The 26,423-nt window shown below is 43.9% G+C and overlaps 1 protein-coding gene across 6 annotated transcripts in view; it reads left to right on the top strand.

Annotated features, from left to right (window-relative positions):
- The window catches only part of BCL9L (BCL9 like), an 88,855-nt gene that overhangs the window by 7,811 nt on the left and 54,621 nt on the right, over positions 1-26,423 (top strand). For all 6 annotated transcript variants that reach the window (XM_075328408.1, XM_075328407.1, XM_075328409.1 and 3 more), the window contains exon 2: positions 23,091-23,395. In XM_075328408.1, the coding sequence (XP_075184523.1) occupies positions 23,137-23,395 (259 nt within the window). In that variant the 5' untranslated portion in view covers positions 23,091-23,136. The remainder of the gene's footprint in view (positions 1-23,090; positions 23,396-26,423) is intronic.

Raw genomic sequence — 26,423 nt, 5'->3', positions numbered from 1 at the left:
GGCTGGCGTGTGTGCAATTATCTAAAAAAAAAAAAAAATATGGCATGCATGAATGCTGCAAATAGTCAGTGCAGCTATAGACAAATTCATTGAGAGGTGCAATTTGTCAACATTTGCATTCCAAGAATTAAAGGGAACCAATCACCAGGATTTTCGCATAGGTCATACCTATACATGTGAGGTCATACCCATGTGACCTGGTATTCAGCTTTGGTGGCTGAGGCCTCGCCCCTTCTGATCACATGGGTATGACCTCACCACAGGTCCTGCTAGACAAAATGAGTCGTTTGTATAATACTTATGCTAATTCTAACAGGGGGAGGGGCTAACTATGAATATATGATCTGCTCCAGTGTAGCTGTCGCTCAAGAAGCTGCTCATTTTACAAACTTCACTTTCTTGGATTTCAAAACCTAACCATCTGAGCTGCCCACTACAGGTATGTATAGACTCAGCCTGATAGCACCAGTATAGCACTGGCTTTAGCTTATATGCGGAAATGCTGGTGATTGGTTCCCTTTAAATAACGCTCTTTGCTTTCCGAGGTTTGCCTAGCAAATTATGAATCAATTTTCTCCTATTAGCCCCTGTGTTACATGATAAAGTTGGTGCTAAATCATTATTTTAGTGGAAAAAAAATATTCTTTTCACATCTAAGTGTTAGAGTTGTATATCCCCTGTAGGATAAAGGTGCTCAGTATACCCCTAGATAAGTTTCTTGAGGGTCCTAGTTTCCACAATAGGGTGACTTCTGGGGGCTTTCTGCAGTTTTCGTGTATTTGGAGCTCTGCAAATGTGACATGACATTCCCAATCTATTCAGACGCTCCAAAAATCGTTCTTTACTTTCCGAGCCCTGCCATGTACACAAACAGCAGTTATTGACCACATATAAGGCATCATCGCGTTTAGGAAAAATTTGCCTATCAAATTCTGGTTGTATTTTCTCATATTATCCAGTGTGTAAAGTACATATTTTAGTCTAAAACCACATTTTAGCTGATAAAGTAATTGTTTTCAAATCCACATTTTAAAAAGTTCTGTGAAGAACCTATGCTGAACACACCCCTAGATGAATTCCTTGATTGGTCTAGTTTCCAAAATGGGGTCACTTGTTGGGGTTTTCTGCTGTTTAGGTACGTTAAGGGACCTGCAAATACAACATGGTGGCCACAGTGGATTTGAGCCAACTTTGTGTTCCAAAATCCGAATGCTGCCCTTTCCCTTCCAAGCCCTGACATCAGTCCAAACAGAGGTTTCTGACCACATGTGGGGCATCAGCGTGATCAAAAGAAACTGGATAAAAAAAATGTGGGGTTCATTTTTTTGGTTCTATCCCTTGCAAATGTGAAAAAATAGCGGCTAAAGTAACATTTTAGACAAGATTTTTGCATTAATTCCTATGTAGCACCTGAAGGCTTAAAATCTGTTCCTGACAGCAATTTTGAAGTTACATACAAGTGCATCTGAATAAGTTAGAATATTATCAAAAAGTTAATTTATTTCAGTAATTCAATACAAAAAGGGAAACACCTATATAGTCATTACACGCAGAGGGATTTATTCCTATATATTACCGTGTTTTTCCAAAAATAAGACCTCCCCCAAAAATAAGCCCTAGCAGCGATTTTCAGCATTTTCGGAGAAAGGCTTAAATATAAGCCCTCCCCCGAAAATAAGCCCTAGTCGCGGATCAATAATGAAGTGTCCGTGCAGCTAAAAAAGTTACAGATACTGCAGGAGACTTCATTATACACAGCGGCACCTGGCAATTACACCCACCCGAAGCTGAGCGGCAGGACCTGCAGTGATCACACACCCGCACACATCAGCGCTCACACACACACACAATCAGATCTCACACACACACACACACACACACACACAAACATCGGATCGCACACACATTGGATTGCATACACACTCGCCTCATCCAGCGACACCGATCTCTTCTTCTGGCTGGGAGAATCCTGAGAGGCAGTGTGCAGTGCAGTGGAGCGCAACGAACAGGACCTGCGGCCGGGCACGTGACTTGCTCTCATTCCCTGCTGCCGTAAGTGCTGGATGTGGTGTGTGTGTGTGTGTGTGTGTGTGTGTGTGTGTGTGTGTGTTTCATGCAATCAGGTGTGTGTGTGTCTGCAATCGGCTGTGTGCCTGTGATCTGCTGTGTATATCTGCGATCTGTGTGTGTGATCTGCTGTGTGTGTCAGCGTGTCAGCTAGCAGCAGGGTAGGACGGCGTGCAGCACCGACCGGAGATCACAGGAGGACCTTGGAACCATGAAGACGTCCTGGTCTGGTGAGTATAAGTCTCCTGGGAAGTGGGGGGGGGGGGTCTGCTTTTTTGGGGGTAAACTTACCCCCAACCGTGTTTCTCCAAGAATAAGACCTCCTCCAAAAATAAGCCCTAGTGCTTTTTTTGGGGGGCAAAAAAAATAAGACAGTGTCTTATTTTTGGAAAAACACGGTATATAGAGTCATTACACACAGAGGGATCTATTTCACGTGTTTATTTCTGTTAATGTTGATGATTATGGCTTACAGCCAATGAAAACACAAACGTCATTATCTCAGAAAATTAGAAATACCACAAAACACCTGCCAAGGCTTCCTAAATGCTTAAAATGGTCCCTTAGTCAGATTCAGTAGGCTACACAATCATGGGGAAGACTGCTGACTTGACAGATATCCAGAAGGCAGTCATTGACACACTCCACAAGGAAGGTAAGCTACAAAAGGTCATTGCTAAAGAAGCTGGCTGTTCAGAGTGTTGTATGCAAGCATATTAATGGAAAGTTGTGTGGAAGGAAAAAAGTGTGGTAGAAAATGGTGCACAAGCAACCGGGATAACCGCAGCCTTGATAGGATTAAGAAAAGGCCAATCAAAAATTTGGGAGAGATTCACAAGGAGTGGACTGCTGCTGGAGTCAGTGCTTCAAGAGCCACCACACACAGACATATCCAGGACATGGGCTACAAGTGCCGCATTCCTTGTGTCAAGCCACTCATGACCAATAGACAACGCCAGAAGTGTCTTACCCGGGCCCAAGAGAAAAAACCTGAACTGTTGCTCAGAGGTCCAAGGAGTTGTTTTCAGATGAAAGTAAATTTTGCATTTCATTTGGAAATCGCGGTCCCAGAGTCTGGAGGAAGAGTGGAGAGGCCACAATCCAAGCTGCTTGAGGTCTAGTGTGAAGTCTCCACAATTAGTGATGGTTTGGGGAGCCATGTCATCTGCTGGTGTAGGTCCACTGTGTTTTATCAAGACTAAAGTCAGCGCAGCCATCTATCAGGACATTTTAGAGCACTTCATGCTTTCCTCTGCCAACAAGCTTTTTGGAGATGGAAATTTCATTTTCCAGCAGGACTTGGTACCCGTCCACACTGCCAAAAGTACCAATACCTGCTTTAATAACCACTCCCTGTGCTTGATTGGCCAGCAAACTCACCTGACCTAAACCACATAGAGAATCTATGTGGTATTGTCAAGAGGAAGATGAGACACCAGATCAAGAATGCAGACGAGCTGAAGGCTGTTATCAAAGCAACCTGGGCTTCCATAACACCTCAGCAGTGCCACAGGCTGATCACCTTTATGCCACGCTGCAGTGATGAAGTAATTCCTGTAAAAGGAGCCCCGACCAAGTATTGAGGCATTTACTGTACAGACTTTTCAGTAGGCGCCAACATTTTTTCATTTGGTCTTATATAATATTCTAATTTTCTGAGATAAAGTTTTGGGTTTTCATTGGCTGTAAGCCATAATCATCAACATTAATGGAAATAAACACTTGACATAGAGCCCTCTGTGTGTAATGACGCTATATAATATATAGAAATAGATCCCTCTGTGTGTAACGACACTATGATGTTTTTCCCCTTATGTATTGAATTACTGAAATAAATTAACTTTTTGATGAGTCTAATTTGAGATGCACCTATAGGTTGAAAAAAAAAGACCTAGGGCCATCAAGTTCAACCGTTACACTGTTTTGTCACTACATGATCTATAACGGACAATGTTGTGTGTACTGAGGAAATTGCCCAGCCTTTTTTAAAAGCTGTTCTAGTGTCTGCCATTACTACGTCTGCTCTAACTGTAAAGAACCCTTTCCTATTTAGCTGCCGGAATCACCTTTCTTCTACTCGCAGTCAGTGCCCCCTGCTCCTTATATTGTCTTTGGAAGGAATAAGTCATGGGCCAGCCCTTTGTATTGACCACACGTATTTATAGATCTAAATGAGCTCTCCTCTGAGACGTCGTATTGTTTTTTTGTTTTTTTTCTAACCTAACAAATCCAACTTTTCCAACCTCTTCTAGGTACATAGTTTTTGAGAAATGCGTTTTTTTTCTTTTAAAGATAGAGAGATATATATATATATATATATATATATATATATATATATATATATATATATATATATATATATATATATATATATATATATATATATATATATATATATATATATATATATATATATATATGAGATAGATGTTTATATCCATCCATCTATCTCTGTATTATTATTTTTTTTTTTTTTAAAATTATATTGCTTTTGGTGGCATTAAAGTTTTGAAAACTGCAACATTTACGCCTTAATTTTGATATTTTCACAAACGCAAAAAATGTCAACCTAAATTTACATCTGACATAAAGCACAATGCGTCATGGATAAACAATCACTGAACCACTAGGATTCATATATATATATATATATATATATATATATATATATATATATATATATATATATATATATATATATATATATATATATATATATATATATATATATATATATATATATATATCTATCTGACCAAGGTAACTACCCATGGTGATTACTGCTGAACACTTCAATGAATCCTAGTGGTTCAGTGATTGTTTATCCATGACGCATTGTGCTTTATGTCAGAGGTAAATTTAGGTTGACATTTTTTGCGTTTGTGAAAATATCAAAATTAAGGCGTAAATGTTGCAGTTTTCAAAACTTTAATGCCACCAAAAGCAACATCATTTAAAAAAAAAAAAAATAAAATAATAATACAGAGATAGATATTTATATCCATCCATCCATCCATCCATCCATCTCTCGCTCTCGCTCTCGCTCTGCCTCTCTCTCTCTATATCTATATCTCTCTCTATATCTATATATATATATATATATATATATATATATATATATATATATATATATATTATAATATTTTATATTTTTATAAAAAAAATTTGGTTTGGTCGCTAAAGGATTAAACATTTGCTTGCTTTTTTTCCTTTTTTTTTTTTTATGCCACCATAGGGGACCTAAATGTGCTATTGTACTGCAATACTTCCATTGTAAGTATAGCAGTCTACAATTAAACCCTGCCAGGGCTTCATAGGAACACAAAGATGGCACCTTCCAGTAGGCTTCTGGCTGATATGACAACCCCTCGTAGACAAGCAATCATATTGTGTGGGGCAACATAGTGGTGTCAGGTGTTACTGTATGACAGGATAGAGCTGGCTTTAACTTTTATGTGCCCTATAAAAAGTTTCTTTTGGCCGTAACTGCTAAAGACTTACTGTATTTTTCGGACCATAAGATGCACTCTAGTTATAGAGGAGGAAAATGGGGAAATAAAATTTTAAGCAAAAAAATGTGGTCATGACACACTGTTATGGGGGGAAGATCTGCTGCTGCCACTGTTATCTTGGTAATGATCCTCCTGCCTTGTATATGATCCCCATCCTTGTATATATGTCCCTCATCCTGCTATATACCCCCATCCTGGTATGTGCCCCCATCCTGGTATATGGCCTGCAACCTGTGACACAAAAAAAAAAATAAACGTTTATACCTACCTTTCCTCACTGCAGCAGCATTGCTCGTCTTCCTGTCAGTGCCAGCAGCAGCACCACTGACCTGTGTGGAGCCAGTCACCATTCCCCTGCAGCATCGCAATGTCCTCCTGTCTGCCTGCCCACTAATGTGTGGAGAGGGGTGCGCACAGGGATGAAGTCATCGTTGTGCGCGCTCTCCACACACATCAGCTGGCCGGCAGACAGGAGGAGATTGCAACGCTGCAGGGAATGGTGAGTATGCTGTACTTATTCACTGCCCACCGCGCTGATCATGATGCATGGTGGGCAGTGAATATAGACGAACATGATCACTCCAGGCTGTAGTTGCCAGGGTGATCACGTGGGCCGGCTCCCCCGCACATCATCCTGCCCACCTGTCAGCGCTGAGAGATCATGGGCGGGAGGATGCATGCATATGAAATAAGCGGGCCCTTGTGGTCACAGCAGGCGCTGCACAGCCTGCTCGTGCCACCGATGACCCTCATTCCCCGCAGCCCTACATTCAGACTATAAGACGCACCCCCCACTTTCCCCCAGCATTTGGGGGGGAAAGTGCGTCTTATAGTCCGAAAAATACAGTATTTTTAATTAGCATTTAAAGGAAAATTCTTGAAACCTGGTATTGTATTTGTTTTTTGTGCCCAATCTATGAAATACAGTGGACACAAACTGGACTAGGCAGCGGGAGCTGGGGAGGACAGCCACTGGTTGGTGGCAACTCAAAATCTTCAGCATCGAAGCTGCTGAGGTAAAGTGAAAGCTAAGCTCTGGTTGCTAGGGACAACTAGAACAGTCTGTGAGGCAGGGCTCAGAATGGATTCTACATCCTGCAGGACATTTTCTGCGATATATAGATATATACACACGCACGGAAAGTATTCAGATTCCTTTTACATTTTTCATTCATTGTTTCATTGCAGCCATTTGGTAAATTCAAAAAAGTTCATTTTTTTTTCTCATTAATGTACACGCTGCACCCCATCTTGACAGTAAACAACAGAAATGTGGAAATTTTTGCAAATCTATAAAACAAGAAATCCATGATCATTCTGCCCGGTAGAAAAATTGGCCTTATCGCGCCATCTGCAGAACGAAAATGACGTGATAGGTTTCGTCTCCCATTTACTGTTGCATTGAGGTATATACGTGCATGGCCCGTACATGTCCACTACACCCACTCTTGCCCTCGTCACCCTAAAATCCGATCAACGATAATGAAATGTTTCACTGTTGCTTGGTATGAATAGCGGCATAAATGTATATCCTGTAGTACAAGTTGTCCATAAGCATCAGGTCGGATATTGGTGGATCATGGTTTGGCTTTTGTAGTTTTGCATTATTATACGAGAATTACGTGAATGGTGAAATGATACCTTATACAAGAGGGTTCAGTACTCCATCCATACACGGTTCAGTACTCCATCCATACACAGTTCGGTACTCCATCCGTACACGGTTCAGTACTCCATCCATACACGGTTCAGTACTCCATCCATACACAGTTCGGTACTCCATCCGTACACGGTTCAGTACTCCATCCATACACGGTTCAGTACTCCATCCATACACGGTTCGGTACTCCATCCATACACGGTTCGGTACTCCATCCATACACGGTTCGGTACTCCATCCATACACGGTTCGGTACTCCATCCATACACGGTTCGGTACTCCATCCATACACGGTTCGGTACTCCATCCATACACGGTTCGGTACTCCATCCATACACGGTTCGGTACTCCATCCATACACGGTTCGGTACTCCATCCATACACGGTTCGGTACTCCATCCATACACGGTTCGGTACTCCATCCATACACGGTTCGGTACTCCATCCATACACGGTTCGGTACTCCATCCATACACGGTTCGGTACTCCATCCATACACGGTTCGGTACTCCATCCATACACGGTTCGGTACTCCATCCATACACGGTTCGGTACTCCATCCATACACGGTTCGGTACTCCATCCATACACGGTTCGGTACTCCATCCATACACGGTTCGGTACTCCATCCATACACGGTGCCCAGACTTGCAGTTGTAATACACTGAAATACAAGCATAAAAGCAGCGTGACTTTTCTTCTATATTAGCTAATGATCTAGACCAGGTTTTCCCAAACTCCAGTCCTCATGGCCATAAACAAATCATGTTATCTGGATTTCCTTACTATTGAACAGGTGAAGGAATCATTATCAAGGCATCACCTGTGCTATATTAAGGAAATCCTGAAAACATGACCTGTTGGGGGTCGTGAGGACTGGAGTTTGAGAACCAGTGATCTAGACTATTGCAGACCTCTTTGGTTTCTTGTGATGGATGTGTTATGGTCCCGGCTTGCAGTGCATGTTTTGTAGTCGCTGTGTGTGACCTGTGCTGTGCCATTACTAGAACGCCACTTCGGCTTACAAATAGGATCCTCTGTGCCACTCGCAGTCATGTGACAGATAATTACATATCACTCTGTCCCGAGGGCACTTCTGCTGTTTCTCGGATTTCAGCAAACCAGGATTGTTTTAGAAGAGTTATTTCTACATCTCACAGGGTTACATGTACGTATGTTGCAGTGACTTAAACCCTTCTGTTCCATTGTTATCTGTATTTGAGCTTATGGTCATGTGAAGATTTATTTTGTGGAAAACTGCTATGGAAAAACGTCTAGAAGATTGTATCTGTGGTGGTCCACGTAGCGAGTCCCCCACCATTTCCTTTTTAAGGAAGAGTCTGCAGCTCATGAAAGGTCCTATTACATTGTTAAAAAGTTCGATTTCCAGGAGAACCCTCTTTCTCCTCAGTGCTGCAGATCCTTTCCTCCTCCTGTGTGCTTCTGACTAGCCCCAGGTCTCTCTATGATCAAGCAGATTGATCTATAACTTTCACCTTATGCTTTTGGGCACACTCTTCTCCTGCACAGTATTCCACCTGACAAATTTTTGTTTTCTGCTATGTACATCACTTTAGCTGCCTGTTTTGGTTTTACATCATTGTTAGCAAACGACGAGCAGAGCTAAACTCTTCTGCAATCGTCCACAGTTGCCCTTGTAATTACAAATCAGTGAGTGAAACTCCCATTGCTACTTGCACGCAGTATCTTCTGCCATATGTATCAACGGCAGTTTCACATATTTGATCTTTCAGGAGTAGGCAACAAACAGCTCAGTCCAACTTTACACTGCCTAATAAATGGAGTAAAGACAAAATCCCTTTCGGCGCTTCCGGAGGATAAACTACACCTGATGAAGGCTTTTGTTAGCTGAAACGCGTTGTCCGTAATTGTCCGTTTTTTATTGAACCCTTAATAAACCCTTGTTCTTGAAGTTGTTGCAAACTTGCACTGATAATCCATTTATCCTCCGGAAGCGCCGAAAGGGATTTTGTCTTTACTCCATTACCCACGTGGGAGCACCTGTTCAGTACTCTCATTGTTTTTCCCGAGGATTCGTGCTGCATACTGGAGGATTAATAAGAGAGTTGATCCACTACACGGATCATACTAGCGAAAACAGAAGAAATCTGCACGGTGAGTGTAAAATTCGTATGATCATACAATCTGTGTTTACATACATCTACACTTAGATTTGGCGCCCCGTTGTTCTCTTCTTTTTTTCTTTTATACTGCCTAATAAATACAAGCACAGATGTGGAAGAGTGCAGGAGAATTGATCTCTGCTACAAACCAGCTAACAGTGATGTAAACCCACACAGGTAGCTATACTGATATAGGTGGCAGAAGATACAATCGGTCAGGCAGGATCCTGTTCAGGAGCAGAGAATGCACTGAATAATGGGATACCGTCTATGTCTGTGTTGTAGGCAAAGCAGAGCTATGTTGTCTTGCTGGCTGGGAGACGCTGCACTGTGCATGATGGGAGCTGTGGAACTACCGGATTGTTCCAATGTCATCTAGAGCAGAGGTTCCCAACTCCAGTCCTCAAGGCACACCAACAGTGCATGTTTTCAGGATTTCTTTAGCATTGCATGGGTGTTGGATTCAGCACCTTTGCAGGTGATTAAATTATCACCTGTGCAATACTAAGGAAATCCTGAAAACATGCACTGTTGGTGTGCCTTGAGGACTGGAGTTGGGAACCTCTGATCTAGAGGGTATCCTTTGGTAGTAATATCCGCATAAGGAGCACATAAATGTGTACATAATTTTAAAAAAAAAAATCACACTAATTTTGAAAATAACCCTTTAACACTAGAACTACTGGACTCGTGACACCTATATAGAAATACATGGTGCAAAGTAGTCAAAATGACTACCTCAGTAGTTCTAGTGTTAAACCATAGGTCATTTTCTGATTAAAAGCAATCTTTAAAGGGAACTTTCATCTTAGGCCAGCTGCAGACATAAGATGTCATAGATGAGGGATTTTACCCTAGAACCTTTAAATTAAGGGTCTTCATGATTTGTAGTCTCAAAATCTCCTGTTCCTTGCAATGGGGAAGAATGCAGACATGTCAGATCACCAAGTCTTCTTTCTCCCTCCTCCCTCCTTTTCTTTCTCCCTCATACTTTTTAGTAAATCAGACATTATAAAGAATCGATCAGGGGACCTCTCCTTCCAAACTGCCACCACTACAATACTTTTCTGCCCGTTGTACTTGCAAAAAATGTAAATGAAGGTGGTTTGTGCAGTTTGCATAATACATGTTTGGCCTAATTCACACAGCCGTATTAAGGTACTATTTTCTCATCTGTGTTATGTCTAGAATTTCTAGTCCAACCATGGGTCTCGTGACCTGAGCTAAGCCTTGTAGGCCTCTGTGAAGCTGCTAGCTCTGGTTGTTCTCGGCCTTGTAGCCATAATACGGTGAGAACATATAGGTACATATCACCGTATACAGGCTATATTGGCCTCATTCGTGAGCTTCAGGAGCCGTGTAGCTGGTAACCAGTTTGTTGTGGAAACACGTGGGCCGATGTGTGTATGTGGCGGCGTACAGCGTGTACAACAGGAACAGTTTGTTTTGCATCCTTGTTGTTTCTTAATCTCCCTGCTGTTGACTATTGAATGTGTGTCATAGCATTGTGCCAAATCGCAGAGACCATGCAAACTAATGGAAGCAAACTGCTCCGAACAGCCTGGATTTGTGCACATTTCTGGGCACAGCTTCAGATTCTTTTTTGCTGTTATGGATTATCTGATTTGATTTTATTTTTTCTTTTAGGTTTGGGTATGTTCACACATCAGGTTTTTGCTGTGCGGCACAATCCGGCGCTTTTCTGAAAAACCGGATGTGTCAACAGCTGTTGCCGCATTCGGTTTTTCCCCCATAGACTTGCATTAGCACTGGCTTGTGCCGCATGGCCTTGCGTTGCATCCATTTTTTGCCGTATGCGGCATATTTAGCCGGTGCGGCGGCCGGAAAAAACATTGCATGCTGTGTTTTTTTGCTGCGGCGAACAAAACGCATCGTGCCGGATCCGGCGCAATACAGCGCCATTTACAATGCAAACCTATGGACGCCGCACGTGGCTTCCTGCGGCAAAAAACCGCATCAGTCCGCCAGATGCGGTTTTTTGAACTGTGCATGCTCAGTATCAAACCGGATCTGGCAAAAAACGGACAGGCCGCATGGAAAAACGTATGCATTGCATCCGTTTTTTTCGCCGCATCCGTTGCATAGGTTTTTGTGCCGGATTCAGCCAGACAGAAAAAAACTGATGTGTGAACTTAACTTTACAGGCAGCTTTCTATGCATTAAACGTACACAAGTCTTATTACTAAATTAGAAGGGTCTATAATTATGGAGAAGGGGTCAATGTACTCATACGTTTATGCATTATTTTTTTCTTATTACACCCACAAACTTGAATGTACTTTTTAGTGATTTCATGTGATATGCCAATACAAGGTAGCAAGTATTTGTGAAGTGTAAAGGACCAGATACATGCTCTTTTTTTTTTTTTTTTTTTTTTAAATATTTTAAAAATATAAATCTTAAAATATGACGTTCATTTGCATTCAGCCCCCTGTAGTTTGATACCCCAAAATTAAAATCCTGAGTGGTCAATACCTTCAGAAGCCAACCTGTGTAATTTTATTCTCAGTATAGCTACAGCTGTTCTGTGAAGGTCTCAGAGGTTTGTTTGAGAGTAGTAGGAATCAAACAGCAATACGAAAACCAAGGAACACACTGGAAAGGTCAGGCAAAAAAGTAGTGGAGAAGCGTAAAGCAGGGTTAGGTTATATATATTAAAAAGCCCAAACTCTGAACAGCTTATGGAGCACTGTTCAATCCATGATCCAAAAATGGAAGGAGTATGCCACAACTGCAAACCTGCCAAGACATGGCTGTCCACCTAAACTGACATCCCAACCAAGGAGAGCACTAAGCAGACAAGAGGCTCATGGTCACTCTGGAGGAGCTGCAGACATCCACAGCTTAGGTGGGAGAATCTGTCCACAAGACAACTGTTGGTCATGTACTCCCCAGAATTGGCATTTATGGAAGAGAGGCAAGAAGAAAGACATTTTTGAAAGCAAGCCTTAAGAAGTCCTTATGCAAAAAGCCATGCAGTGAACACAGCTAGCAAGTGGAAGATGGTGCTCTGGTCCGATGAGACCAAGGTAAAAATTTCTGGGCTAAATTGAAAATACTGTGTGGTCCAAAACTAACCCTGCACATCTTCTGCCTTATTTCTTTATTGTCCAGGTTTTGCATCCATATGTTAATACAGAAAAGAAAACACTATGTACAAACGAGCCGTGTCTTTGCTACCAGTGGAATGGTACTTGATTTGAGGACCTTATCCAGTGACTTAATTTATTGATTCGCCCATAGCTATTCTCCTTTTGACTTCTGCGGTCATCACTGCATCTTTGATCTGAGTAGGTTGAAGTCCTTTACAATTTCCAGTTCAGCGCTGTCCCAACTCAAATGTGTCCCAGTCGTACCTGGCAGTAGTCAATACCTTTTGTCATCTTTTGTATTGACTAAGGCCGGTTTCACACATCCGGCTTTTTGCCGGTTTGCCGGATCCGGCGCTCTCCCATACAGTAACTACAGTACAGTGACAGCGCAACAAGCGCCGGTCACGTGCTGTCATGTGACCGGCGCATGTGACCCGGAAGTTACAGCGCTGTCACTGTACTGTATTGTCTGTACGGGAGAGCGCCGGATCCGGCAAAAAGCCGGATGTGTGAAACCGGCCTAAGGTTATGTTCACACAGGGCATCTTTTACTATGTTTGGTGCATTTTTGAGGTCACCAAGATGCACCTAAATGCATGAATTTCCTTCTCCCAGCAAAGGCTATGAGATTTCTATTTTGCTGTCCACACTGTATCTTTTTTTTGGCTGCAGTTTTGCCAGCGTTTTTGAGTCCTTCCAGTCAATAGATTTGACTGAAAAAAACGCATTGGGCAAAATGCAGTAAAAACGCATAAAAAATGCATTTTTTTTTTTTTTTTTTTTTTTTTTTTTTTTTTTTTTTTTTTTTTTGCTGCGGGTGCGTTTTGGGTGGCAAAAACGTTGCATCTTTTTGGTTAAGAAAAGATGCAGTGTGTGAACATAGCCTTATTAGAGTCCCATGTTTGAGCTTTCCACCTTGACACTCCGCAATACCTAGGGATGAGCGAACGCGAAGCCCGAGGTTCAATGTTCGTACCAAACAGACTTAATTTTTTTGTTTTTATTAAAAAAAAAAAAAAAGTAGTTTTACGTATGAACTCCACTCAATCGAGAATCACTCATGCTCGGCCCAGTGCATGCCGCTTGTAGCGTTAGAACGGCTCATACTGGGGGTAACAGCATGATCGGATGTAGTGTGCAATAAAAAAAAAAACCCTACCTGCCCCCAGAAGTGAAGTTTATGGCTGTCTGCATGTGGGCACAGACCCGAACTGCCCAATTAGTGCGTTTCATTGGGATTCAGGTTAAGTTTAGATCCAAAACCGATCTTAACGTTAGGCTGACCCCACCTAATCGAACTTCCACGGGTCCGCTTATCTCTAGTGATCCTTCATTCCAGCTATGCTTGTTGCTATCAATGTTGTATCATCTGTGTATTTAAGATTGTTGATGATTCGTCTAGAAATTTGGATTCCTTCTTCTTCGGCAATCCAGCCTTCCTGAAAATACCGTTTACATATAAATTGGTAACAGGATGCCGCCTTGTCTGACACCTCGCTCTACATTGAACCCTGCCATGTCACCGTGCTTCGTTCGGACTGTTACTTCTTGGTCGATATTAAGGTTCCTGATGAGGCTGATCAGATGGTTCGGCACACCCATATCCTACATGGTGTTCCAAAGTTTCTGGTGATCAACACAGTCAAAGGCTTTGCTGTAGTAGATGAAGTAAGAATATATCTCCTCGTTGTATTCTTTGTCTTTTTCCATCATCCATCTAATGTTAGCAATTACAACTCTTCTTTCTCTGCCTTTTCTGAATCCTCCAGCAGCTCTTTGTGAAATAAGGTTGTAACAGTCTTCAGTAGAATTTTGTTGGCTGAGGTATGAGCGCAATAGTCCAATAATTTCCACAGTTGGTAGCATCTCCCTTTTTCGGAATAGGAATAAACACTGATCTTGTTTAGTCCTTGGGCCATTAACCAGTCGTCCATATCAGTTGACACAGGTGTGTGATCACATCAACTTCTGCTTCAGAAGACTTTTTTTTTATTAGCTATTTTGGAAAATTGTCACATAAAGGTGTTTTTTGTTTTTAGACTGTTTTATTGCAGCACTTAGCGAATCGTACGTCTAAAAAGACTATCATTTCCAGTATCCGTTTCTTCCCGTATCACTGAGTCGTTCTTGTAGAGAGGTACTTCATGTATTCTTCCATCTTTCCTTGCTGTGTTTTGGCTCAGTGAGTTCCCATTGGCGTCTTTCACCATTCCCACCCTTGTTTGAAACTTTTGTCTCATCTCTTTGATTTCTTGGTATGCCTTTTTTGTCTTCTCTTTTTAGATGTTCATTCTCTATCTCTGTACATATCTTTTGGTAATAAAGTTCTTTGTCTGCTCGATTGGCTCCCTTTAGGGTACCGTCACACTTTAGCGACGCAGCAGCGATCCCACCAGCGATCTGACCTGGTCAGGATCGCTGCTGCGTCGCTACATGGTCGCTGGTGAGCTGTCAAACAGGCAGATCTCACCAGCGACCAGCCCCCAGCTAGCAGCGACGTGCAAGCGACGCTGCGCTTGCACGGAGCCGGCGTCTGGAAGCTGCGGACACTGGTAACTAAGGTAAACATCGGGTATGGTTACCCGATGTTTACCTTAGTTACCAGCTCACACCGCTTAACTTAGCGTGTGCAGGGAGCAGGAGCCGGCCCTGGCAGCGTGAGAGCTGCGGAGGCTGGTAACGAAGGTAAATATCGGGTAACCACCTTGGTTACCCGATGTTTACCTTGGTTACAGCTTACCGCAGGCTGTCAGATGCCGGCTCCTGCTCTCTGCACATTCAGCTTGTTGCTCTCTCGCTGTCACACACAGCGATGTGTGCTTATCAGCGGGAGAGCAACAATAAAAAAAAGAACCAGGGCTGTGTGTAACGAGCAGCGATCTCACAGCAGGGGCCAGATCACTGCTCAGTGTCACACACAACGAGATCGCTAATGAGGTCACTGCTACGTCACAAAAACCGTGACTCAGCAGCGATCTCGCTGTGTGTGAAGTACCCCTTAGTCTTTTTCTGATCTTGTCTTCATCCTTATTGTTACTTTTTGCTTTTGCCATTTGTCTGTCTTCAATGATCTTTAGGGTTTCTTCTGTTAACCATGTCTGTGAGGTCTATTCTGCTTCTTGTTTCTCTTCCTGGTTTCTTCAGTAATTAGTCTTTTATATATGTCCATAATTCCTCCAAGCTTTTGTTTCATCTGTGTGCAGACCTCTGTGTGCATCTGTGTGAAGGCCTCCATCTTTGTCAAACCCGTCTAGTCTATCTGATTCTTATACACCCCATTTGGTGACATCAATTTGTAAAGTTTCCGTTTGTGATTTTGGAAGAAGGTGTTCATGGTGGACAGTTTGATTTCCAAAAAATCCAGACTCCTTTCGTTCACCAGGACTGAGGTTTCCAGCAACATTTCCATGATTGCAGTGTCCCACTTTGGCATTAAAGTCTCCCATGATAAGGAGTCTTGTTTTGGCTTATTGTCAGTTTCATCTTTAACGTGATTTTAGAATAGTTCAACGTCTTTCTTCTCAGCATCTGTTGCTGGTGCGTAGACTGTATAACTGTGTCATGAATTGGCGCTCCTTGTAGTTATATCGAGAAGACTCTACCACTAACTGCATTGTACTTCAGGACAGTGCCGGCAAATTTACAGTTGAGAATTAGTGACAGTGTGTCTTCCTCAGTTATCACTTCCAGATTAGTAGACCCAATATTCATTTGATAAGAAATGTCCAGTTAGTGTCCATTGTGGATCGCTAACTCCAAGTAAAGGCCCCGTCACACACAGAGATGAATCTTTGGCAGATCTGTGGTTGCAGTGAAATCATGGACATATTATTCCAGTTGTACACAGCCACAAACCTGGCACTGATTGTCCTCAATTTCACTGCAACAACAGATCTGCCGCAGATTTATCTCTGTGTGTGACAGGGCTTTTAGTTGCGTCCTGTTCTGTCCATTTCCGCTGTGACGATGTAGAGTTTGCCTTGGTTGGTACATTTCAAGTTCCAAACTTTATGACGTCTTTGTAGCTTTTGATCTTCCCTTTCGACCAAGTGATATCGGCATCAAGATATCCTTGCATTTTTTATCCTTGCGCGTCATGAGACTTGATCATACTCGGGTGGACCATCAGCTCTTTCCCAGTAGCGGTTGAGTGCCTTCTGACCTAGGGGAGCATCTTCAGCACTATATCGTATTCTTTTAGTTGTATTCTCCATCAGGTTTTCTTGGCATAATGCGAAAGTAGATTGCCAGGCCTTTCTTCCATGCATTAATGTGGCTTCCATGAAGGAGAAACACTGAATCAGAGTTATATGTTGTCAATACAAACTGCCTCATCGCTAAACATCCTGCTCCTGACAATGGGCAGTATGCTTTAGTTTGGCACCTCAATTAAAACTTGTCTGCCTGGGGTGTCCCTGATGGCAAAATACATTGCTGACAGCATGACCTTCAACAGAACTGATCCACGCATACAGACATAAAAAACAATACATACAAATGCACAATACAGACATCAAATACACAACTTAGACATTAGATACTCAATACAGACAACAAATACCCAATGGAGGCATCAAATATGTAATACAGATAACAATACTATATGTACAGGAAATACATCATATAGACATTAAATATGCAATAACACATACATAACGTGTGTGTGTGTGTGTAATATATATGCACAGCATGCACAGAAACCAGCCTTGGGTGATCAGTCCTTCCCTCGCCCCCTCCCTCTCTGTCTCTCACACTCTCCCCCATATATATATATATATATATATATATATATATATATATATATATATATATATATATATATATATATATATATATATATATATATATATATATATATATATATATATATATATATATATATATATATATATATATATATATATATATATATATATATATATATATATATATATATATATATATATACATATACATACGCGAGGGTGAGAGGGAGGCGGAGAGAGACAGAGAGGGAGGGGGAGAGAGAGACTGATCACCCAAGGCTGGTTTCTGTGCATGCTCAGTAGAGCAAGCAGGATCCTGTCTATCAGCATGCCAGCGTTCACATGCGTTTGCATGCTGTTTAGTCAGGATCCAGCAATTTGCAGTATTTGGACGCAGCTCAAAAACGCTACAAGTAGCGTTTTTGAAAAATGTTAAAAAACTGCAACTCGCTGGATCCTCACTATAACTCACGCAAACTCAGGTGAACGCATGTTGACGCGAGTCCATTGCAAATGCATTGAAATGAAAACGCATTTGCACTGGATCCGTTTTTGCGTTAAAACGTTCATGATGGATGTTAAAAAAACGTAGTGTGAAAACAGCCTTATTAATCAGAAAATGAGACCATTCACTGATCGTACTCCTGCACATGTAGCCGGAGTACACATCGGGTTAATTACTCGATGTGTACTCCAGCTACGTGAGCAGGGAGCCGGCACTGGCAGTGTGAGAGCACACCGCTTAGCGCTGGCTCCCTGCACACGTAGCCGGAGTACACATCGGGTAATTAACCCAATGTGTACCCTGGCTAGGAGTGCAGGGAGCCAGTGAAAAGCGTGTGCGCTGGTAACCAAGGTAAATATCGGGTAATGGTTACCCAATATTTACCTTAGTTACCAAGTGCAGCATGGCTTCCACAGCGACGCGTGTTATGATCGCTGCTGCATCTGCTGTGTTTGACAGCTAAGCAGCGATCATAACAGCGACTTGCTAGGTCGCTGTTGCGTCACAGAAAATGGTGACGTAACAGCGACGTCGCTGTCGCTATGCTATGTGTGAACCCAGCTTAAAGGCCCCTTTACACACTGCAACATTGCTAGTGATATCGCTGTAACGTCACTGGTTTTGTGACGTAATAGCGACCTCCCCAGCGACATTGCAGTGTGTGACACGCATCAGCGACCTGGCCCCCGCTGTGAGGTCACTGATCGCTACAAGTCATTCAGGACCATTCTTTGATCCTTTGTTTCCTGCTGCACAGCATGCATCAGTGTGTTTGGACACCGTTACAACGACATTGTTAGCGACCCAGCCCATAGGTGTGCTATAGCGTTCCCTGTCCAGCGAGGTCGTTCTGCAGGTCCATATCACTGCTGCGTCGTTGGCCAGGTCTGCCTGTTTGACAGCTCACCAGCGACTGTTAGAGACTTTCCAGCGATCCCAGCCAGATCGAGATCGCTGGAAAGTCTGTGTGTAAAGGGGCCTTTAGGCCCTGTGCGCACACTGCGTTTATACCCGTTTTTTTGCGTTATTGCTGCAGAATTTTCTTGAGAAAATGGTTGTACCTTTCTGCAGACATTCCGCAGCAAAACCTATGGAAGAAAAAATTAGCTGTGCGCGCACTGCGTTTTTTTCATAAGTACATGCTTTCTGCAGAATTTCTTGAGAAATAGAATGTTCTTGTCACTTTTCTGCAGGTACCTGCGTTTTTTGCTGTAGATATGGTAAAAAAAGGAAAACGCAGGGACCAACCTGCTTAAAAAACGCGGTAAAAACACATGCGTTTTTCGGTGTTATTGGTGCGCTAATCTTTCAGACTCAAGTAATTGCATACAGGGCCTTATAATACAAAAGTGATGGCCACAAAGCCCAGAAACTTTAAAAATAAAATGTGTGATTATAAGGCTTTGTGCGCACGTTGCGTTCTGCCGTGACAAATATTCCACAGTGTTTAAGTCACCGCATGTGCGTTTCAAAATGCAGCCGAAAAATCTGCGTTTTGGATTGCAGAATGGATGCAGAATTTTTGCGTGCTGGATGTTTGCTCTGCCATAGACAGTGGGCCTTCAGTGTAAGAGGAGAAAAAGGGGTTAAACCCGTGCAATCCGCCAAATAAGATGTAGAGATGTTGATAGATTAATCACTTTATTCCATAGGTCTACGCGTTTCAAGGTACAGAGACCTCTTCCTCAGGACCAGAAAATCAACACAATAGACAGAGTGGGAAAAGCATCCAAAATGCACAAAAGGAGTGACATGTTGATTTTTAGAACGCAGCAATTTGGCAAAATTTTTCAGCATCCAAAACGCTGCGTTCTAAAATGAAACATGTGCATGGATTTTGCAAAAATTCTCATAGTCTCTGTTGGGGACGCAGAATGCATGCGGTTACGCTGCAGTTTAAAATGCTGCGGAAACGCATGAAAAATGCATACGTGCACAGCCTAAAACTTGCATGCCAAGAGCAGAAGGAAAAAGTAATCAAGGGTCCGGAGTACACCACTCTGCACACAATGACAGCTCACCCACTGGGGAGACGAAATCTGTGAGCATTATCTGTGCACTACTGTGTCAAGGGCTCCCAGTCCCTCTTATTAAAAAAAACAAACAAACAATTGTTTCAAATGGACCATTGAACCTATGAAATACTAACTAATGCAACTAATTGCCATACAAATGCTGCCCCCTGCAGAACAATGGACACAAGGTAGTATTCTAAAATTGCGTACAATGGAATGTCATCAGGCTTCAAAGACACATTATTGCAACATGAAGCATAAAGGTCACGTCTCACTAAGCAATATCGCTGCTGAGTCATGGTTTTTGTGACGCAACAGCGATCTTGCTAGCGATGTCGCTGTGTGCGACATCCAGCAACGATCTGGCCCCTGCTGTGAGGTCGCCGGTCGTTGCTGAATGTCCTGGACCATTTTTTAGTCGTTGCTCTCCAGCTGTGAAGAACAATATGAATGTGCAGGGAGCCGGCTTCTGGCAGCCTGCGGTAAGCTGGTAACCAAGGTACATATCGGGTATCCAAACAAGGCGCTTTGCTTAGTAACCCGATGTGTACCATGGTTACGTGTGCAGGGAGCCGGCCGGCTTCTGGCAGCTGCGGACGCTAGTAACCAAGGTACGTATCGGCTATCCAAGCAAAGCGCTTTGCTTAGTAACCCGATGTGTACCATGGTTCCGACAATAGAAAAAACTGTGGAAAAAGAAGCGCAATAGGGTCTTACCCCGGTAGATTGGGGGGTGTCAAGAGGGGTAGTGGTACTCACCTATAGGGGTTGTGACAGTCACAACGCCTATAATAGCATGTATGTAACTCCACAGTCACGGCAGCGGTCCCCGGGTTTGGCAGATAAGAGAGTAGTAGAATCGGGTATCCAAGCCGCGCCAATGACTGAGCCAGTCAAAGGTTCCAGCCTGGTTATAGTTTTGTTCTGCAACCTTTGACTGGCTCAGTCATTGGCGCGGCTTGGATACCCGATTCTACTACTCTCTTTTATCTACCATGGTTCCGAAGCACAGCGTCGTTACTCAGGTCGCTGGCGGCTGATCTCTGATCGCTGTGGAGATCTGCCTAATTGACCGCTCACCAGCGACCATGTAGCGACGCTCCAGCGCTCCCTGCCAGGTCAGATTGCTGGTGGGATCGCTGGTTGCGTCGCTTAGTGTGACGGTACCCTTAAGGAAAGGAAATCTGGAAATAAAGCAAACGGAAATAACATGGCAAAAGTTATACGTGTGTGTGGGGGGGGTTGTGTGAAAATATGTATAAAGTACGCGCATCATATTGTAATGGGTCTGTATACGCTACAAAGGGATTATTGAAAAACATAGCGACAATGACAATTATTGTGCCAAAATAATGGTAACAAATTGAAACTGACCTGCAGTGTCCATATAACCATATACTGATAAACAGTGCTCAACACCAACCAAATATACAGTTCCCAAATAATACCAAAATATAGTCTGTGCCTACATACTGCCAACTGAATAATACCATTGTACAGTGCCCAAATATTATACACCAAATAATACTGATGCACAGGGTCCATCTAATACCAGCAATACAAATGCCTACACAGAATGCCCAAATAATCAGTTTACAGTGCCTAAGTATTATAAACCAAATAATACAAACCATAGAATACTAATCTACACTACCAAAATAATACAGATCTGCGGTGCCCAAGTAATTTAGTAGTAGTAATATTAAACCTATTTGAAAAATGAATGTTCTCAGCCATCTAATGGATCTGGGTTCAGCAGCGGATACCAATACAAAAAGCACAGCAAACTCATGGCTGTATGTGTGTACAGTGTGTCCACCCATATCCTGTCCACCGCCATTAGCTTGAGAACGGCGGCAGCTATAGGCATAGAAGTGGTGTCTAGGTATAGTAAAGTAGCCATGCGCTATGCAATGAAACCACCTATAGCGCCACCTGGTGGAAAACAACGGAGCTAGCATTTTTATCTCGAACGGAACGAGAGAGAGGAAAAAAAGTGAATTACAAAGTTGTAGGGCATCATCAATTCAATACGAATCGAGACCTTGCATACAGAAATGCTATGATTAGAACGTGTAAAACTCACAAGGCTGCGGACGTGAAGAGATACCTCATGGAGACCTTCCTACAGGTCATTTGGTATGGTGGTTGCGTGGAGTGGCCTCCACACTCACCTGACCTGACCCTATTGGACTTTTTTCTGTGAGGTCACATCAAACAGCAGGTGTATGCGACCCCTCCACCAGCATTGCAGGACCTACGACGATGTATCACAGATGCTTGTGCAAACGTGTCACCTACCATATTGCACAACGTGCAGCAAGATACAGTATGCTGTGCAGAGGCCAGATGTGCATTGCAGCTGACGGGGGCCACTTTGAGCATCAAAGTTAAATGAGCGCCATATGCATGACCAGCATTCAATGTTTTGGGGGTGTCATGGGTTTCATATCATAGCATTTCTGTATGCAAGGTGTAGATTCGTATTGAATTGATGATGCCCTACAATTTTTTAATTCACTTTTTTTCTGTATCTCGTTCAGTTTTCGAGATAAAAATGCTAACTCCGTTGTTTTCCACCAGGTGGCGCTATAGGTGGTTTCATTGTGTAGCGCATGGCTACTTTACTATATCTAGACACCACTTCTATGCCTATAGCTGCCGCCATTCTCAAGTTAATGGCTGTGGACAGGATATGGGTGGACACACTGTATACAGGCATACGCGTAACCATGGCTGTATTTGTATATATAGGCACACGCCTAACTATGGCTGTATCTGTACACTATAATATTAATATATATGCTCACAGCAGTAGGTGTGAATGTCCTCTGTATATAACCACACATTACTACAGCCGCCTCTATATAACATCTTCACAGTACGCAGCTCACATGTTCCCTGCCATTCACCATTTTCCCCCCTTACCGCCCATTTTTTTTTTCCATAATCTCCATACCTTTTACATCTCACCTATAGATTCTGGAATATTTATAGGTTTCCTCTATTTTTATGCAGAGGTCCAAATGAATGACCCTTGGCCACCGGAGCCCCCACTAGGGGGAGCCTGCTGCGTACACCCTTTGCTGTTGTTCCTAGTGATAACACAATTTGCGATGAGGGGTGTATGATGGAAGCAGGGAGACCCCAAATTGTATAATGTTAAAATGTGGGCATTAATGTAATGGTGGGGATTGGTGATGCTGGATTAGTGGAAACCTAATTTTTAGACCAGAAATGGCTTGTAGGAATAGTTTTCCTTGCATACACTTTTTGTAATAGAATTGTATAATATGGAATGGTTGATTTCTTCTTTTCTTTCTGTCCAGGTTCTTCACATCCCTCTTATCACCAGTGTAATTCTCTGCCAATCAAATGCACTCTGAAAGCAAACTGAGCAATCATGGGAAGGCATCTAGCAATGGTGAACAATCACAGCCTGCAAATGTGAGCCAAGGATCCAAAGGGACAGGGCTGCTCAGCCCCAAACCCTGTCACATGTCACCAAGCGGTGTGGGTGTGAAAGCCGCACAGAACCAGGGCCCAAACCATGGGAACGGGCAAAGAGAACCAGCTGGAGAGATAGCAGAGCAAAAAGATCCGGGGACCCCCTCTCTTGACCCAGAACCAAAAGGTACCAAGAACTCACATTATCAGGAGTTTACTGTAATTAAGATTTAAAGTGTGTAGCTGGAGCTCCGCCTACAAAGCCTCTGAGCTCCCTGATTGGCTGCCACGTCACGTCATCAGCGCTGCACTGAGACCAGCGGCATAGACTCGCTGGTGGACCTGGGGAAGGTGGGGACAGCAAGGTTTGTGCTGCAACTGGAGCAGAGTAATGTCTGAAAGGGGACAACCTTTTTAATCATAAAAATATGGCATGGTTTTAGGCTTTTCCACTTTTTTTTGAATAAGTAACACATTATTGTCACACGTCGCTCTTGCACCAAATTTTATGATTTGAAATGCTCTTCCAAAAGTGCATTGGAAAGTGTGTGTGATCAGCGAGCCAAATGTGCTTGCCCAGATCCAGCACTTGTGCATTTTTAAAAAGTAGAAACGGAAAGGATCCGGCACAACCGCTTCTTAGAATAAAATCATCATAATCTTTATTTGAGAGTATTAAAAATACCATCCGTGAAAACCGAAAGATGTTAATCCATGGGAGCTCCCATGGATTAACATCTTTCGGTTTTCACGGATGGTATTTTTAATACTCTCAAATAAAGATTATGATGATTTTATTCTAAGAAGCGGTTGTGCCGGATCCTTTCCTTTCTGTTTCTACTGTTCCTGACCGGTTGGGACCTACCAGTGGATTCCAGGCACCCGCAAGGATCAGCAGCCCGGGTAGCAGGTGAGCTGAAGAAATTCCTCTTTTCCTGCATTTTTAAAAAGCCATTAGTGGTTGATCAGTGCGGGATCCTTCTCCGGGGATCCCTGTTCTAAGAGTGCTGTATTTCCCCTTCTTTATTTAAGCACCATGGCTCATCATTATGGGCAGGCTTTGTCTTGTGCTGTACCCGACTCCCGTTTCAGAGCAGGATCCCTGAAGTCCTTCCATTGTGCTGGTCAGTAGGACCTCCACCAACTAAAGCGCACCACTCACCAGGATTTTCCTGTATAACCTAAAGCCAGTGCTATACTGCCACTATCAGGCTGATTTTATATATTGTGAGACTGTGACCGGGGTTATCTATGACGGCCGGTATGTCTCGCCCCGGTTGTGCTCACTCCATGATAGAAAGTAAATCCACTATAGGGTTAATGCTGTTTCCCTACAGGCTGAAGGAAGGGTTAAATAGAATCAGGAACAAGGGCAGGTGTGCCGGGAGTGAGGGAGTGAACAGAACTCCCTGAGTTTTCTGCTGGAGAGGCACATGTATTTTTGTTATGGACTTTTGTTTGGACATTAAAACCGTGTGCTGTGAACCTTAATGCCTGGATCCCGTGTCTTCTGCTGCGCAGCCGACCGTGCTACCTCACATATGGTGGAGAATGCGGGCATGACAGCCGGTGAGGTGTAGCATCCATCCCTGGTGACCCAGCTGCGCATGTCCTGGATTCGAGCGGCTATACTACAGCCCAAACCCGGCGACGCCATGGAGGAAATACTAAAGCAGCTGGCACACGCTAATGCACAGCAGCAACAGGCTAATGCAGAGCAGCAACAGACCAATGCACACCTGCTCCGGGCGTTGGAACGTCAGCAGCAATCCTTGCAAATGCAGGAAAAAAAACTCCAAGAACAAATGGATCAGGCCAATGCACGTCAGCAGCAATCCTTGCAAGGGCAGGAAAAAAGGCACCAAGAACAGATGGTTCTCCTGGCCAAGTCGATCCGTGCCGGACCGGCAGCAACAACCCCGGGACCGGGTGACGACGGCAGCGTCCGGAAAGCGGTGAGACAAGCGTTGCAAAAGATGACCCTGGGGGATGATGTGGAAGCGTTCCTGGCGGTGTTTGAGCGGGTGGCCGAGCGGGAAAAGCTGCCGACCGCCCAGTGGGCTGAGGTACTGTCGCCCTATTTGACGGGGGAACCCCAAAAAGCGTACCTGGACCTCTGTACCGAGGACGCCATTGACTATGTGACCCTGAAAGCCGAAATACTGGCTCGGTTGGGGGTGAATACCTATGTACGGGCTCAGTGGGTAAATCAGTGGTTCTATGAGGAAGCCAAACCCGTACGCTCCCAGGCCTATGACTTATTGCATCTTGTAAAAAAGTGGTTGCAGCCTGACACTCTGAGCCCGGCGCAAATGGTGGAAAGGGTAGTAGTGGATCGTTTTGTGCGCACTTTACCCGTCACCGTTCAACGGTGGGTAGGACAGGGTGACCTGAGTACCCTGGACCAATTAGTGTCCCTGGTAGAGCGGCATGTGGCTACGCAGGACTTGATACGGGACACTGAGACTTTGCATACCAGCCGTCATAGATAACCCCGGTCACAGTCTCACATACCCCCCCCCCTCAGTTCAAGCGTGCGGGGTTGAACTCCAGCCATCAAACACGGGCCGCGGGACAAGGCATCGGCGTTGCCCTGCAACCCACCTGCCCGGTGTTCAACCGTAAACCGGAAGTTCTGCAGAGAAAGGAACCACCGGGTAACCCGGGCATTTCGTTCCTTGGCGGACCTCATCCAGACCAGTGGAGAGTGATCCGTCACCAAGCGAAACTGACGTCCCAGCAGGTAATAGCGTAGGGACTCCAAGGCCCACTTGATCGCCAGGCACTCCTTCTCCACTACGCTATAATTCCGCTCGGGAGGGGTGAGCTTCCTACTTAAGAAGGTGACGGGGTGGTCCTCCCCCTGAACCACCTGAGACAGCAGTGCCCCCAGGCCGACCTCCGAGGCGTCAGTCTGTACTACGAACTCCTTCCGGAAATCAGGGTTGACCAGAACGGGCTGTCCGCACAGGACCTCCTTCAGGGCCCGGAAGGAGTCCTCGGCCTGCGGACAGCCCGTTCTGGTCAACCCTGATTTCCGGAAGGAGTTCATAGTACAGACTGACGCCTCGGAGGTCGGCCTGGGGGCAGTGCTGTCTCAGGTGGTTCAGGGGGAGGAACACCCCGTCACCTTCTTAAGTAGGAAGCTCACCCCTCCCGAGCGGAATTATAGCGTAGTGGAGAAGGAGTGCCTGGCGATCAAGTGGGCCTTGGAG

This window comes from Anomaloglossus baeobatrachus, chromosome 11 (assembly GCF_048569485.1).
Source record: "Anomaloglossus baeobatrachus isolate aAnoBae1 chromosome 11, aAnoBae1.hap1, whole genome shotgun sequence".
In the NCBI taxonomy this organism is placed as follows: Eukaryota; Metazoa; Chordata; class Amphibia; order Anura; family Aromobatidae; genus Anomaloglossus; species Anomaloglossus baeobatrachus.
The sequence above is the reverse complement of the archived record's forward strand: the minus strand, read 5'-3'. Positions and strand labels throughout refer to the sequence as shown.